We start from the raw sequence: 14913 nt of genomic DNA, 5'->3' as shown, positions 1-14913 counted from the left end.
TCAACAAGACCAAGTGCTGGGTCCTGCACTTTGGCCACAACAACCCCAGGCAACGCTACAGGCTTGGGGCAGAGTGTCTGGAAGACTGTGTAGAGGAAATGGACCTGGGTAAATTGGTCAATGCTTGGCTGAGCATGAGCCAGCAGTGTGCCCAGGTGGCCAAGAAGGCCAATGGCATCCTGGCTTGCATCCGAAATAGTGTTGCCAGCAGGAGCAGGGAAGTGATCACCCCTCTGTACTCAGCCCTGGTGAGGCTGCACCTCAGAGAGCAAGGAGGCATCTCCGTCCCGTTGCTCTCCATCCTCTCCAGGGCAGTTGTCAGGGCTCCTCAGAGGAGAACAGTGTCTGCTCAGGTCTTTGTCCCCTGCTCTCGCCCAGCAGCTTTTGGTGAAGGGCAACCCTTGCAATGAAGATGTTTCCTGTGGCAGTTGGGTCTGGATCTGGCCTTGCTCCATTTTGCCTGGCCTGCTCTGCTCTGTTCTGCTTTGCTATGCAGCATGTGTGCCTGGATCAGCCTTAAGTCCTGCGTGAGTGATTAAACCTCTAGTGAGCCTGTAACAGCTGGGATATCTTGGGCAGAGTGGGGATGTGGCCACAGGGCTGCTGCTGCTGCGTCTGAGGATGCTCCAGATGCAGAGAGCAGGCAGAGATGCTGTGTTTCACCCAGCAGCCTTTTCCTGCTCTCTTGAAGCACAGATCATGCCCTGCTTCAACCTCAGCTCATCCAGTGTGGTGCTCACCCCGATTCTGCTCAGTGCCCTGAGAGAGGGAGGAAACTGGGTATTGTGGAAATGGTATTTTCCCAGTGCTAACCGGACTGCCCGGATCCTCTTAGCAGAAGCAGACAAGTCAGGACATGGCTCTGCCCCAACAAAGCTGCCTGAGCTCACAGCGAGCTCTTAGCTGTTGGCTTCAGTGCTAATCGTGGTGATCCCCACCTTATCCTCATGCCAGCACGACTGGAGCTGTGCACGGGGCACTAAGCTGCTCTCGGTGCTGCAGGCACCCGGTTTAGCCGGGGAGGTGCTGAGGCCAGGAATTAGGGAGACGTCCTCGTGAGCCCCAGCTCAGCATTCTGCAGTCACCCAGGTTGACAGAATCATAGGATCACAGAACCATAGGGAAAGGACCCTGGAAGGGACCTCTGGAGATCATCAAATCCAACCCCCTGCTAAAGCTGGTTCCATACAGCAGGTTACACACACAGGAAAGCGTCCAGGTGGGTTTGAATATCTCCAGGAAAGGAGTCTCCACCACCTCTCCGGGCAGCTTGTTCCAGAGCTCTGCCACCCTCACAGTAAAGAAGTTATTCCTCATGCCCCATCCACTTGATCCACCGTCAGTTACTGATCAGCACTGATCTGATCCCCTCTCCCCTTCTCTTCCTCAGGCTGAACAGCCCCAGGGCTCTCAGCCTCTCCCCATCAGGAGATGCTCCCGGTCCCCACCATCTCTTGCAGCTCTCCGCTGGGCTCTCTCCAGCAGTTCCCTGTCCCCCTTGAACTGGGGAGCCCAGCACTGGGTACAGTGCTCCAGAGAGCTCAGATGTATGAAATTATTTATGAGATAAAGTGATTGGATTGCAGTCCCAGCTTAGAATTTTACCGCATCATTTCTGACCTCTCCATGTAATTTGTTATTTCCCCCAGTGGATTCCAATGGGTCACCTGTTCTAGGGATGTATTGCTTCTGTTTCGGGTCATGGTTGTGAGCACACACCTGGTGCTTTAATATTAACGAGCGCATCAGGGTTACTGTGGCTCATCAGCCTGAGCAAGACTTAGGTCAACTGCAGGAGCTGAGCGTATCCACACGGGGCCGCCGGATTGCGCCAAAGATGAGCTGGATGCTGAGGTCTGAATCTCTGCAGTTCTTCCATCAGGAAGGCTGACGGGAGATGTGGAGCTACATGGGGAGAGACGAGCTGGTGGCAGCTCTGGCTGGGGCCAAGGGATGCTGCTCCCCCCACCAGTGGCTGGAGCCATCCTGTGTGCAGGATGGGACAAAGCCTTGAAGGAGCCCAAGAGCCCCGTGGCCTCTTCCCGTGCCCTGGGCCATGCTCTTTCCATCTGGACTAACACCTAGGTGTATTTAAATGACACCTTGCCCTTTGTCAGCCATCTCGACGGCTTCCTCTAAGAGGATTGTTGCGGAAGGTGTAATATACTTAAGGGATTGTTAAGAACAATAGCATTTCAGCAGCACTCTGTGGGCAGGCGGCACAGGCTGCAAGCCTCAGGACTCCAAGTTTGGCCACCCATGGCACTGGAACTGGCCAAGTGGCATGTCCACCGCCTTTGGACTCTCTGATGAGGGCCCAGGACAGCGGGTCCAAGCACTGATAAGACCTGAGGTTTAATTATCACCCGGCCAGCGAGGACCATTGGGGTTGCCAGGCTCCGTGTCCCTGTTCTGCAGTTCCAAATTGTGCAGCCCACATGCTGCTCTGGCCCCGGCTCCTGGTTCACAAACACAGCCCTGACCTCTCTTCACAGGTGCCCCATGCACCCCTGATACCAAAACCTGCACGTTTATACCCAGTAAGATGGTGAAGAGTGTTGTGAAGTTCTCAGGGAACAGCAGTCTGAACACACACACAGTGACCCCTGGGAAGCTGATGGAGCAGCTAAACCCTAAAACCATTTCCAGGCCTATGAAGGAAAACAATCTCATCATAGAATCATGGAACCATAGAATGAGTTAGGTTGGAGGGGACCTTAAAGCCCACCAGATGGGTCAGGGATGATCTGCCCTTGGTGAAGCTGCGCTTGCTGTCTCTGATCACCTGTTTGTCCCTCATGTTCTTGAACATCTCTTCCAAGGAGGATCAGCTCCATGATCTTCCCAGCACAGAGGTGAGGCTCACCGGCCTGTAGTCCCCTGGGTCCTCCTTTCTCCCTTTCTTAAAGATGGGAGTGACGTTTCCCTTTTCCAGTCCTCGGGGACTTTGCCTGACAGCCGTGACTTTTCAAACATAATGGAGAGATCATCATCATGGTGAAGAGTCCCCATCAGCAGCAGTAGCCAACATGTCCTCTACTACACCAGGCCCCAGCACACCCCATGGGGGTGTTGGTACAGCTGTGGGGAGGGGAATGGCAGAAAATGGCTCCTCGAATCAAACTCCCACCCATGCTCACAGTATGCCACAGTCCCCTTTATTGCTGGTGCTCCCTACACCGTAGCTGAGAACTCAAAATCAGGCAGCAGAGGGGCGGGTGGCAGCCGGTCCCTTCCCACAGTGCTGTCAGATGCTGATCTCTCTGCTGCCCTCAGCTGTCCCCGCTGTCTGTGGGTTCTTCCCTCCGCTCTTCACCCTGCACCAGAAGCAGAGGAGGCACTGCCCTGTGCTGCAGTGCCCCGGGACCCTGCACTCCACCTGGGGCAGGGGCTCCATCCCCGCTCTCTGCAGCCATTCCGAAGCATCCGGGGGGACTGGCTGTGCCCAGGGGGGCAGGGGCCACTGGGAGGCTGTGTTGGGATGGGACCCCCCTTGCTGCGTCCCCCAGTCCTCGGGACTTCTGGACAGAGGCTCTCCGCACTCCTCGCAGTATTCCTCACTGCCACAACGTTTGGGCAGCCGCACGGTTTTCTCCCATGTGTGCAGCGTCTTCCCGCCGACGGACAGCTCGAAGCGCAACCCAACGTGCAGCTGTACCTCCTCCACCCTCACCACCACACCCAGGGAGCAGAGCGAGGCGGTCACCGTGCCCATGGCCGTGGTGGCTGCGGAGCCGCTGTGGTGCGGGCAGCTGTCATCCAGGCACCGGCGGCACCGCACGCAGACCGAGTGTTCGCTCCTCCAGCCCCCGCGCGCCTCTCCAGCACCGCTGCCGTTGTTTTTTTCCATCTTGGCCAGCAGGCCGAGGCAGATTTTCGTGGTGTCCAAGGACTCCATCAGGGATCTGGAGAGGTCCTCCATGCTGTCAGTGGAGGGTGGGTTCCCGAGGAGCTCTGAGCTGGCGGCTGGACCCCAAGTTCCTCCTTGTCTCTCCCATGGCAAGCTTCTTCCAGAGGCTGCTTTCCTGCGCAATCTGCTTCTGTGCCGTCCTTTTCCACGTGACCTCAACCAGCTGAGTTTGGATCTTCTGGTGGGACTGGTTCTGCTGCAGGACAGCAAAGGCTCGGCACCACCACTCGGGTCTTCTGATGGAATGTTCTGGCAGCGCTGGGATGCTCCGGCCCGGAACGGCTCTTGGGGACATGAGGAGAGCCCGGCCCAGCAGCACGAGTTGTGCAATGTGGGGCCGGGCCCCTTCCTGCCACTCTGCTCCGTGCTCCTGTTGGTCTGCATGCTCTTCGTTACTGATGTGCCCTGCTCCAGAAAGCAAAGTTGACGTTGTGCGGATTGCCAGCCTTGGTGGGCCCTGCCCGGGGAGCAAGGACCTGGGAAAGGGAATGGAGTCACAGGGACAGGGATGTCTTTGGCCCCAGCCTGGTGCAGAGTTGGGCCCTCCACTCCACTCCACTCCACTCCACTCCACTCCACTCCACTCCACTCCACTCCACTCCACTCCACTCCACTCCACTCCACTCCACTCCACTCCATTTCATTTCATCTCACTCCACTCTGCTTTGCTCACTTCACTTCAATTTACATCACATCATGTCACGTTACTTCAATTTCACTTCCCTTCACTTCATCCCATCCTATCCCCTTCCATCCCATCCATCCCATCCCATTCCATCCCATCCCATCCCATCCCATCCCATCCCATCCCATCCCATCCCATCCCATCCCATCCCATCCCATCCCATCCCATCCCATGGGATAGGCAGCATTTGGTGACACCAGCTAGGTCCTACCTTGGCGTTGGTTCGGCGCCTCCTGGCCATGAGGATGGTCAGCACCACTATGCCCAGCAGAGGAACGGTGCAGAACACCCTGTGGTCCCAGTGGCCCAAGACACTGAGGACTGGAAGGACTGCCGTGACTGCCAGAATCCAGAGCTTCATCTTCTGCTTGGAAGTCACATGAAGTGTGCGGCCACCAGCATAACCACTCAGCTCTTAACGACGGCCCTGTGATGGTGCCATGGACATGACCAGCCTGAAGGGCACCTGGGCTCTGGGATTATGGAGGCTGACAGATGCAGTGAGCACCCTGCTCCTACCCAGTTCCTTCTCCCAGCTGCTCTTCAGATAAAGGGACACCACATGGAACCACTCAAACAGGGCCCCGTCTGTGATGCAGTGGTGACATCCCTCAGACACACAATGGCTGTCCCTGTCAGTGCACCCAGTCACCCCCCAGCAGGGGAAGCACAGAGGCTGCCACTGCCCATCTTTACCTGGCCTGATCCCTGGTGTTGGTGCACGAGAAGGAGAGGGTGCCTCATGCGTGGGCCCTGTGCAGCCTGAGCTGCTGGGGGGCTCCCCACTTGCTCACAGTGTTCCCCCATGCTCTACTCTTTGCCTTGCCCCAGGACTACCAGCAGTGCTGCACCGTGTCACCCTGCTCCAGGCCCTTGTCCTCTTGGTGACCCTCTTCCTCTACAGCGCTGTGTGCTGGTGACATGTTGGATATGTGTGCTTACAAGACATTGGTCATAAATCTATTTGCTATTTGGTGAGCTTGTGCTCCTTGGGAAAGGTGATGTCAGCCCTACCTTCAAGAAGTGCAAGGAGGAGGATCTGGGGAGCTGGGGTCCAGTCTGACCCCTGACTCCTCACTGCAGGGCCTGGGGATGTGCTGGTGGCCCTAGCAGCAGCCCCCCATTCCCAACCTCCTCCTCTCTCCATGGCAACATGTCATGGTATTATCTAAGGGTCTGCATCCATGACAAGGGGGACAGGCCTGAAAGAAAAAAAAAAACGAGAAAAGAGGAAGAAAAATAAAAAATTGTCGGATCTAACACAAAAAACAGCGGCACCAATCTGAGGAGGAACAACTAACTTTACTAAATATATCAAAAATGAGACTAGTAGAAATATAACAGAGAGTTTACAGGCTGAAAATCTTAGATAGTAAACTGCAGGAGGACCATGTGCTTTCTCCACCGGGCAGGAAGGAACAGGCCCTGCAGCTCCCAGGCGGCTTCACCACCCCCTCCAACACAAAGACCCCTGGGGAGTGCACCTGCTCCCCTCCGCCTTGGAGGGCCACACCAAAAAAGGCAGTTAGCAGTAACCAGGGAATTAACTCTTTAACTGCCCGTACCTTACATGATGTAATGATGTGGAATACCGACAACAAAAATCACAAAACCATAACATTCCACCCCTTATTCCACATCACTACATCATGCTTAACATATATTTATATACAAACTAACAATAATTAACATACATTACATACGTATCTATATGCCTATATATACATGGAATCACTATCTGCACTCCCCCAGCATCAAATTCCCTTGCGGTACGCATTGGACATCCCTGCTCTTCCCCATCACCCACCACGTGGACCCAGGTCCCTGAGCAAACACAGTGCTACGGTGAGGTTTCCCTTTTCCAGAGGCTGGAAGAACCCAAACCGCTTTCCCCAGCATGCTCTTTACGTGTACTACAGGGACCTTATCTCCCTCTACAGTATGTAGGGAGCTAGACTGGGTAGGACCAGCTCGATTGATCGATCCTTGAGTGTTGACCAACCAGGTGGCTTCTGCTAGATGCTTCTCCCAGTGCTTAAATGTTCCACCACCCATTGCTCTCAACATAGTTTTTTGCAACCCATTATACCGCTCGATTTTACCAGCAGCTGGTGCATGATAGGGGATGTGATAGATCCACTCAAATCTTTGGCCCAACTGTCCACAAGGGAATTTCTGAAATGAGTCCCATTATCGGACTCAATCCTTTCCGGAGTGCCATGCCACCACAGGACTTGCTTCTCGAGGCCTAATATGGTGTTTCGGGCGGTAGCATGGGGTACTGCATATGTTTCGAGCCACCCAGTGGTTGCCTCCACCATGATGAGCACGTAACGCTTACCATCGCGGCTTCGTGGCAAGGTGATATAATCCACCTGCCACGCTTCCCCATATTTATACTTCTGCCATCGCCCTTCCCCCCAGAGAGGTTTCATCCTCTTCGCTTGTTTAACACATGTTTCACATTCATGAATAACGTGTGTAATAGCATCCATAGTTAAGTCCACCCCTCGGTCTCTAGCCCACTTACACGTCGCATCTCTTCCTTGGTGGCCCGAGGTCTCATGGGCCCAGGGAGCTAGAAACAGTTCACCCTTGTTTTGCCAATCCAGGTCTATCTGAGCCACCTCTATTCTGGCGGCTCGATCCACCTGATGGTTGATCTGCTGTTCTTCAGTTGCTCGACTCTTGGGCACATGAGCATCTACACGACGCACCTTTACAACCATATTCTTTGTTCGGACAGCAATATCTTTCCACAGTTCAGCAGCCCAGATAGGTTTACCCCTTCGTTGCCAGTTATTTTGTCCCCACTGCTGTAACCACCCCCATAAGGCATTTGCCACCATCCATGAGTCAGTGTAAAGATAAAGCACTGGCCACCTCTCCCGTTCAGCAACATCTAAGGCCAGCTGGACAGCCTTTACCTCTGCAAATTGGCTGGATTCTCCTTTTCCTTCAGTGGCCTCTGCAACTTGTCGTGTAGGGCTCCACACAGCAGCTTTCCGTCTGCGATGCTTCCCTACAATACGACAGGATCCATCTGTGAACAGGGCAAATTTCTTTTCATTTTCTGGTAATTCGTTGTACGGTGGGGCCTCTTCAGCACGTGGTACCTCTTCCGCTGACAATGTTCCAAACTTTTTACCTTCAAGCCAGTCCATGATCACCGCTAAGATCCCTGGACGACTGAGATTCCCCATCCGAGCTCGCTGAGTAATCAACGCAATCCACTTACTCCAAGTGGCATCAGTAGCATGATGGGTGCAGGGAACCTTTCCTTTAAACATCCAGTTGAGCACTGGCAGTCGAGGGGCAAGAAGAAGCTGTGTTTCAGTACCAATTACTTCGGAAGCAGCTCGAACCCCCTCATACGCGGCTAAGATCTCCTTCTCAGTTGGAGTGTAGTCCTCTTCGGACCCCCTGTACGCTCGACTCCAGAATCCCAGGGGTCGGCCTCGGGTCTCTCCTGAGGCTCTTTGCCACAGTCTCCAGGTGGGACCTTTCTCTCCAGCAGCAGTGTAGAGGATGTTCTTTATATCCTCTCCCATCCATACTGGCCCCAGGGCCACGGCACGGGTTATCTCCTGTTTAATCTGCTCAAAAGCCTGCTGCTGCTCAGGGCCCCACGAAAAATGATTCTTCTTCCGTGTCACCTGATAAAGGGGGCTCACAATGAGGCTATAGTTTGGAACGTGCATTCTCCAAAAGCCCACTACACCCAAAAATGATTGCGTCTCTTTCTTGTTAGCGGGTGGAGACATGGCAGTGAATTTGTTGATCACATCTGCTGGGATATGACGACGCCCATCTTGCCATTTTACTCCTAGGAACTGGATTTCCTGTGCAGGCCCTTTCACTTTGTTTTGTTTAATAGCAAAGCCAGCTTGCAGAAGGATTTGGATTATTCTCTCCCCCTTGAAAATTTCCTCTGCTGTATTGCCCCACACAACAATATCATCAATATACTGCAGGTGCTCGGGAGCACCGCCCTGTTCCAGTGCACTTTGAATCAACCCATGGCAGATGGTTGGGCTGTGTTTCCACCCCTGGGGCAAACGGTTCCAGGTATACTGAATGCCCCTCAGGGTAAAAGCAAACTGTGGCCTGCATTCTGTGGCCAAAGGAATGGAGAAGAAGGCATTAGCAATGTCAGTGGTGGCATACCACTTGGCTGCTTTGGACTCCAGTTCATACTGGAGTTCTAGCATGTCTGGCACAGCAGCACTCAGTGGGGGTGTGACTTCATTCAGGCCGCGGTAGTCTACCGTCAGCCTCCATTCTCCACTGGCTTTACGCACTGGCCATATGGGGCTGTTAAAAGGTGAGTGAGTTTTGCTGATCACTCCCTGGCTCTCTAGTTGACAAATCAACTTATGAATGGGGAGCAAGGAATCCCTGTTGGTGCGGTACTGCCGTCTGTGCACCATTTTTGTGGCAATTGGTATCTGTTGCTCTTTTACTTTTAGCAGCCCCACCACAGACGGATCTTCTGACAGGCCAGGCAAAACAGACAGCTGCTTAATGTTGTCTGTGTCTACGGCAGCTATTCCAAAGGCCCATCGATACCCTTTGGGATCCCTGAAATGTCCCCTCCTGAGGTAATCAATACCAAGTATACATGGAGCCCCTGGACCAGTCACAATAGGATGTTTCTGCCAGTCTTTACCAGGCTTATTTCTGCCTCCAGCACAGTCAATTCTTGAGAGCCCCCAGAATACTCCAGAAATACAAATCAAATCTGTCCCTTCATGACTCGAGGGCATTAGAGTGCACTGCGCACCAGTGTCCACCAGTGCCTCGTATTTCTGTGGGTCTGAAGTGCCAGGCCATCGAATCCACACAGTCCAATAAACTCTATTATCCCTTTCCCTCCCCTGACTGAGGGCAGGGCCCCTCTATTGGTTACCTGTAGTGACTTCAGCAACTTCATTGGTGGTTTATCTGCGTTGTAATTCTCTCACCCGTGCTCATAGTACAGGAGTGGGTTTCTTATGCCATTTTTTCATGTCTTCTTCATGCTCGCGTAAGTAACTCCACAAGGCGGCACGTGCCATAGATCTGCCACCATTACTTGCTTGAGCAAGAAGGCGTCTGCCTTTGATAGCTGAGATTTTTGAGGATACAGGATAGGAGGAGCATTCATGATCTTCCATCAGTTTGATCAGCTTCTTCATTAGGCTCTTCTGATCATCCTGATCTCCATCAGATGTTTCTGATACTGCTACGGGTTCGTCACAATCCATCAAGAGGGACACATCCTCCACTAAACCATTCTGTCTCTTCTCCATTTTCGCCAATCTTTCTCTTACCTCTGAGATAGCTGAAATGGAAGCGTGGTTTGGGGGGGAGGTTTTGCTCATAATTTTGGAGTGTAATAATCAGTTCATAAACAGGGGGTCTTCTCTGTAGGTCCTCCAATCTATCAAGTGTGGCTAGCAGTGTACTGGCATACTGGGCTGGTGCTGTTTTGGTGAGTTTCCGCCATATATCCGGCGTACTTCTAACTCTCTCGGGATCATGCTGCTGGTGTGGATTGTTAGGAACAAACCTGGGGTCATACAGCATTTCCACCACAGCTATTTCTCTCAAATACTGAATGCCCTTTTCAGCAGTGTCCCACTTTCTCATCTGAGGCTTGAGGTCATCTTTGAAGGGATGCCTTTCCTTCACAGCTACTAACACTCGTTTCCAAAGGGCGGCGGTTCCATCCAGGCATCTACTGATCCCTCTGTCAATGGCTGCGTCCCTGGCCATGCTCCCTAGTTGGCGAGCTTCATTACCATTCAGGAGCACACTGCTGGCCCTGTTGTCCCAACACCGAAGCATCCAGGTGACAATGGTTTCGTTCGGGTGCCGTGTAAACTCCTTTCTTGTGCCTATGATCTCGGTCATTTTCAGAGGTCGGCGGACAGTTGTAATAGTGATGCCTTCCTCCTCGCTATCCCCTCCATGTCTCTTGTTATCTTCTGTTGTCTTTGTTGATGATGACGGGTTTGGGGAGGGCCCCTCGCCTGGATCTTCCTCTACCTTCTCCGCTTCTTCCTTCCGTTCCAGCCGCGAGGACACCCGTTTCCATTTCTGTCCTTCCACAGGAGCACCTGCCACGGATACTGGTGCCTCCTGTGCTTGCTCAGGTTTAGCCTGGGGGCTTCCCCCTCTGGTTCGAATCTCAGCCGGGAAACTCTCTCTCTCAAGAACAATATTGTATAGAGCTCGATAAGCACAAGCCAGGCCCCAAATAAGTTGTGCCTCCTCAGATCTGCCTAGGCCGCGCCATCCCTGACTCAAAAACTGACCGAGCTTCTCAGGATCCCACAGATGTTCAAGGGTGAAATCCCATGACACCAGGGGTCCCCATGTTTCTAAGGTCTTCCCTAGGCCTCTCCATATTCCCTGCCACTCAGCATTTTCCGGTTTTGGGGAAAGTTTCCTCCACATAATGTAAATTATTATTAGGAGGAAAACATTCAAAGCAATTAGTATCACGATTGCTAGATTGAAATTCCAAAGGTGCGTAAGGAACTGTGAGGAGAACCTGGAAGCCAGCCTCACCACGGTGCTGTTTGTAAAACTAGCCACTCCCTCCGGGAGGTGCAAGCACCAGGCCGGTATCTCCATCAGCGCCATTATGTAGTTATATGTACACACAACTCCAACACAGAACATGATAGCCTTAACCAGAAACCAGTATGTTCCGAGGAACATGATGACCACTAGTCCTTTGTGCATCATTCCAAAAATTGAAAGCAGATCTATTGCCCGCATTCTCCACCAATATTTGCCACGGTATTATCTAAGGGTCGGCGTCCGTGACAAGGGGGACAGGCCCGAAAGAAAAAAAACGAGGAAAGAGGAAGAAAAAAAAAATTGTCGGCGGGTAGGGACCAGCCCCGGGCGGTCCGGCGGCTAAAGCGGCAGGGAAGCCGCGGACCCGCACACTGGGGAAACAAAGGGAAGAGGGGAAAGGCAGGGGACTCGTAGGCGGATCTAACACAAAAAACAGCGGCACCAATCTGAGGAGGAACAACTAACTTTACTAAATATATCAAAAATGAGACTAGTAGAATTATAACAGAGAGTTTACAGGCTGAAAATCTTAGACAGTAAACTGCAGGAGGACCACGTGTTTTCTCCACCGGGCAGGAAAGAACAGGCCCTGCGTCTCCCAGGCGGCTTCACCACCCCCTCCAACACAAAGACCCCTGGGGAGTGCACCTCCTCCCCTCCCCCTTGGAGGGCCACACCAAAAAATGCAGTTTGCAGTAACCAAGGAATTAGCTCTTTAACTGCCCGTAGCTTACATGATGTAATGATGCGGAATACCAACAACAAAAATCACAAAACCATAACACTGGGCACCACTGCCAGCCCAGGGGAATGATACCCAGCCTTGGGGATGGAGCTCCTCCAGCCCCATTTCTGTGGGAGTGAAGACAGCAATGTGCAGATATATGCAGAAGAGGAGACCCAGCAGCAGTGAGATAAATCCCGAGGCTGCCAAGAGTCTGTGGGGAGGAGAAGGGCATGGGACTGGGACAAGCGGTGGTTCTGAGCTGGAGGTTGGATGCTCCCGTGCTTCATGCCCCCAGGAGCTTCTTGACCATGTAGCCTGGCATGCTGTAGAGGAAGAGGGCCACCATGATGAGGAGCAACAGGGCCAGCACGATTTTGATGATGAGCCACTTGTAGCGGGTGCAGATGAGGTATTTGATGGACTTGAGAGGGTTGAGGAACCAGATGAAAGACGTGTCTGGACGGCTGCCAGGGAAGCAAATGCCTGTCATGAATGCCACGGTCATGGAGAGAGCAGGCAACACAGCTAGAGGACCCCGGGGGGGAAGGGGAGGCCGTGGGTTCGTCCCTGGGTGACCTTTGCAAGGGGAGTCAGCGGGGGAAGCCAGGGGAGCTAGCGTCCTGTAGGTCAGGAGCAGAGTGGAGGAGGACGTGGGAGGGCAGAAAAAGGGGCTGAAGCTAAGTAGAAAGGCAGAAGAGGAGAACAGTAAGGAAAGGCAGTGGGGCAGTGAATAGTGGGCAGCGGTGGGGAACCAAGGGAGAAGGCTCTGCCCATAACTCTCATCCCGGAGGCGTGACCCTTCTTCACCTCCGCATACACAGCTCCCTCCCTGAGCACCACCCAGCAGCTCCTCATAGGAGCCCAGACATGGGCTGGGGAGATGGGTTTTCTGCTTACTTGGGTTTCTCCAGCGGGTCGGGCTCGTTGCGAGCCAGCCCAGCGGGTGATTTCTCTGCCTCCTCTGCTGTCAGGAGGTGCAGTTCAGCCTCGACTTTCCCCTGAAAGGAGAGAAGGCTGCTGTGCCCCAGGCTATGCTGCCTACCTGCCCCCCAGCCATGGTGATGAGGGGGCCTAAGGGAGCAGAGAGGAGTATGGGGGTGGTCTGCCAAGGTTGCGGTCTGCAGGGTGGCAAATCATCCCCTTCTCCCCATCCTTACGGTGATCTCCAGCTCGTCATTCTCATCCCTGGCCACAAATGGCCACCAGCCCTTCACCCGCTTTTGCTTGAAGATGGAGACCATGGGCAGCTCTGCCTCGTTTGTCACCATCTCCAGGCTGCACTGCTTGGATGTCTTGGCTCCCCGGGGAAAGCGGTTCAGGTCCAACTCGATGGCCCCTGGCAGGAGACAGAGAATCACAGATGTTTGCACCCCCAGAATGCAAGTCCTTTGCTGGAGGTGGGCTTGGCCAGCACCTCCTTCTCAGGAAAACTTTTCTGACCTGCTTTGGGAACTAAAAAGCTGATGTCTGCTTTCAGGAGCAGCCTCTGAACAGCAGCAGAGGAGATAAGGGCTCTGATCCTATCTATGCTTACAGACAACTGCCAAAGGGATTTGTAGGATGTAGTGGGCTTGAGGAGCAGAGCTGCACTTCTGAGCTCTCTTCCTGTCCGGGTGTTGCCTCTCCCCCCCACCCCCTGCTCTTCCAGCCCCTGATGGAACCCTGCTGGTTGTCCCACTGCCCCAGCTCGGCAGAACCGCCCCCCCCCCCTTACCGAGGAAATCATCTGCTGAGAAGTGGTCAGCATCCCAGACCTGCAGGGTGAGGCGAGCCGGGATCTTGTACTCGGTCTCATCCCAGGAGAACATGGATTCTTTCTTGGAGATGACAATCTTCTCCTCTGCCATCAGGTAGTCAAAAGGGAAGATGTAACGCCAGTTGAAGTTGCCTTCACCGGTGAGCGAGTGGTAATGGACATCTGTGTCTTGCTTGTCCTCCTGCTGACCCTTCAGCCACCTGTGAGACCCAGAGGGGTGGAACTCTCCAGAAGGGAGGAGAGGACATGGGGCCATCCTGCACGTGCAGCCAGGATGCCTCCGGGCCAGCAAGGCACAGACAGATTGGAAGGACTTAAGAGCCTTAAGTGATGAGCTGGGGCTGCTTGAGTCGCTCTGTGATTCTGCGAATCACTGCAGCAGGCCCAGGGGAGTGGGGCACAAGGGACCTAGAGGGAACAGTGGGGTTTGAGCGCAAGAAGTTCAAGCTGGCTGTTGGGAACATTCCTCCAGGAAGGAGGATGTTGAAGGTGGACAGGAACAAAGAGCACTGTGGGGGACTCTGGAGCAGAGCATGCTGGAAGGGTGTCCCCATCCCACACTGTTGGAGTGGACAGGCCCAGAGGTGGCTGTAGAGCTCTCACTCCACCATGGGGTAGTCTGAGCTCTACCAACTTTAGATATTCACACAGGGGTGGCTCAGTCTGTACTGGTCACTGTGGGCTCCCTATGTCAAGGTGCATCTATTTCAGCCCATCAGGAAGATTTAGGGTCTGACGCAGGATCTGCTTCAGGGTGGGGTGGTCTCTGCTGACCCATCCTCCGGTGATGGGACCTGAGATGCCCAGCACTGGTGCTATCTGACCCCGCACCCACATCTCCCCCTAAACCCACCTCAGGTTCCCCATAGCACCAGCATTCCCAGGGCTGAAGCAGAGGAAGTGACCATGCTGTACCTACCCTCTGACAAAAATGTCACTGGATTTCTCGCCAGTGAAGTAGTCATCATCCTCCAGGATGACCTCGTCTGTGTTCCACACTATCACTCTGAGCTCATATCTGGCAGGAGAAAGGGAGACAAGGAGGTGATGTGGCGGGCAAGGGGCAGGAACATGAGGGTTGGGGCGATGCTGCTGGAGACTGGGTCCAGGCACAGAGAGAACAGGGATCTGCACACAGGGATCTGCTCACAGGAATCTTATCCAAAGGAAGGAATCAGATGGGCAAGAACTGGGATCAAGCCAGGCAGGCTCAGTGGAGCAGTAAGGGGAGCTTTACCTTCCTCTGCCCTGAGCTTCTGCACAGC

At 53.7% G+C, this 14913-nt stretch overlaps 2 protein-coding genes across 6 annotated transcripts in view; both read right to left on the bottom strand.

The window, feature by feature from the left end:
* LOC110396359 lies at positions 3162 to 5748 on the bottom strand. Of its 2 annotated transcripts, none has more exons than XM_021391979.1 (2): positions 4807 to 5748; positions 3162 to 4386 (listed from the first exon to the last, which is right to left on the bottom strand). In XM_021391979.1, exon 2 carries the CDS (start codon positions 4292 to 4294, stop codon positions 3248 to 3250), a length of 1047 nt encoding a protein of 348 aa, XP_021247654.1. In that variant the 5' UTR covers positions 4295 to 4386; positions 4807 to 5748; the 3' UTR covers positions 3162 to 3247. The 2 variants fall into 2 exon arrangements, with proteins under 2 accessions (XP_021247654.1, XP_021247653.1); XM_021391978.1 differs by having other exon boundaries at positions 3162 to 4315.
* Positions 11611 to 14913, bottom strand: part of OTOF (otoferlin) — a 37969-nt gene continuing 34666 nt past the window's right edge. For 3 of the 4 annotated variants that reach the window (XM_021392384.1, XM_021392386.1, XM_021392387.1), the window contains exons 38-42: positions 14568 to 14666; positions 13607 to 13848; positions 13050 to 13228; positions 12790 to 12890; positions 11611 to 12356 (exon numbers count right to left, since the gene is read on the bottom strand). In XM_021392384.1, coding sequence (XP_021248059.1) covers positions 12176 to 12356; positions 12790 to 12890; positions 13050 to 13228; positions 13607 to 13848; positions 14568 to 14666 — 802 coding nt within the window. In that variant the 3' untranslated portion in view covers positions 11611 to 12175. The remainder of the gene's footprint in view (positions 12357 to 12789; positions 12891 to 13049; positions 13229 to 13606; positions 13849 to 14567; positions 14667 to 14913) is intronic. The other variant, XM_021392385.1, reaches the window with a different exon arrangement.

The sequence above is a fragment of the Numida meleagris genome, chromosome 3 (assembly GCF_002078875.1).
Source record: "Numida meleagris isolate 19003 breed g44 Domestic line chromosome 3, NumMel1.0, whole genome shotgun sequence".
Taxonomy (NCBI): Eukaryota; Metazoa; Chordata; class Aves; order Galliformes; family Numididae; genus Numida; species Numida meleagris.
This window is presented reverse-complemented; position numbering and strand designations above follow the sequence as displayed.

What these genes read in the sequence shown, in the direction of transcription:
- LOC110396359 (XM_021391978.1), bottom strand. Translation starts at nt 4,956, where the DNA reads ATGAAGCTCTGGATTCTGGCAGTCACGGCAGTCCTTCCAGTCCTCAGT. An exon ending in GGCGCCGAACCAACGCCAAG is followed by an intron (nt 4,316 to 4,806) that starts GTAGGACCTAGC and finishes TTTCTGGAGCAG; the next exon opens with GGCACATCAGTAACGAAGAG.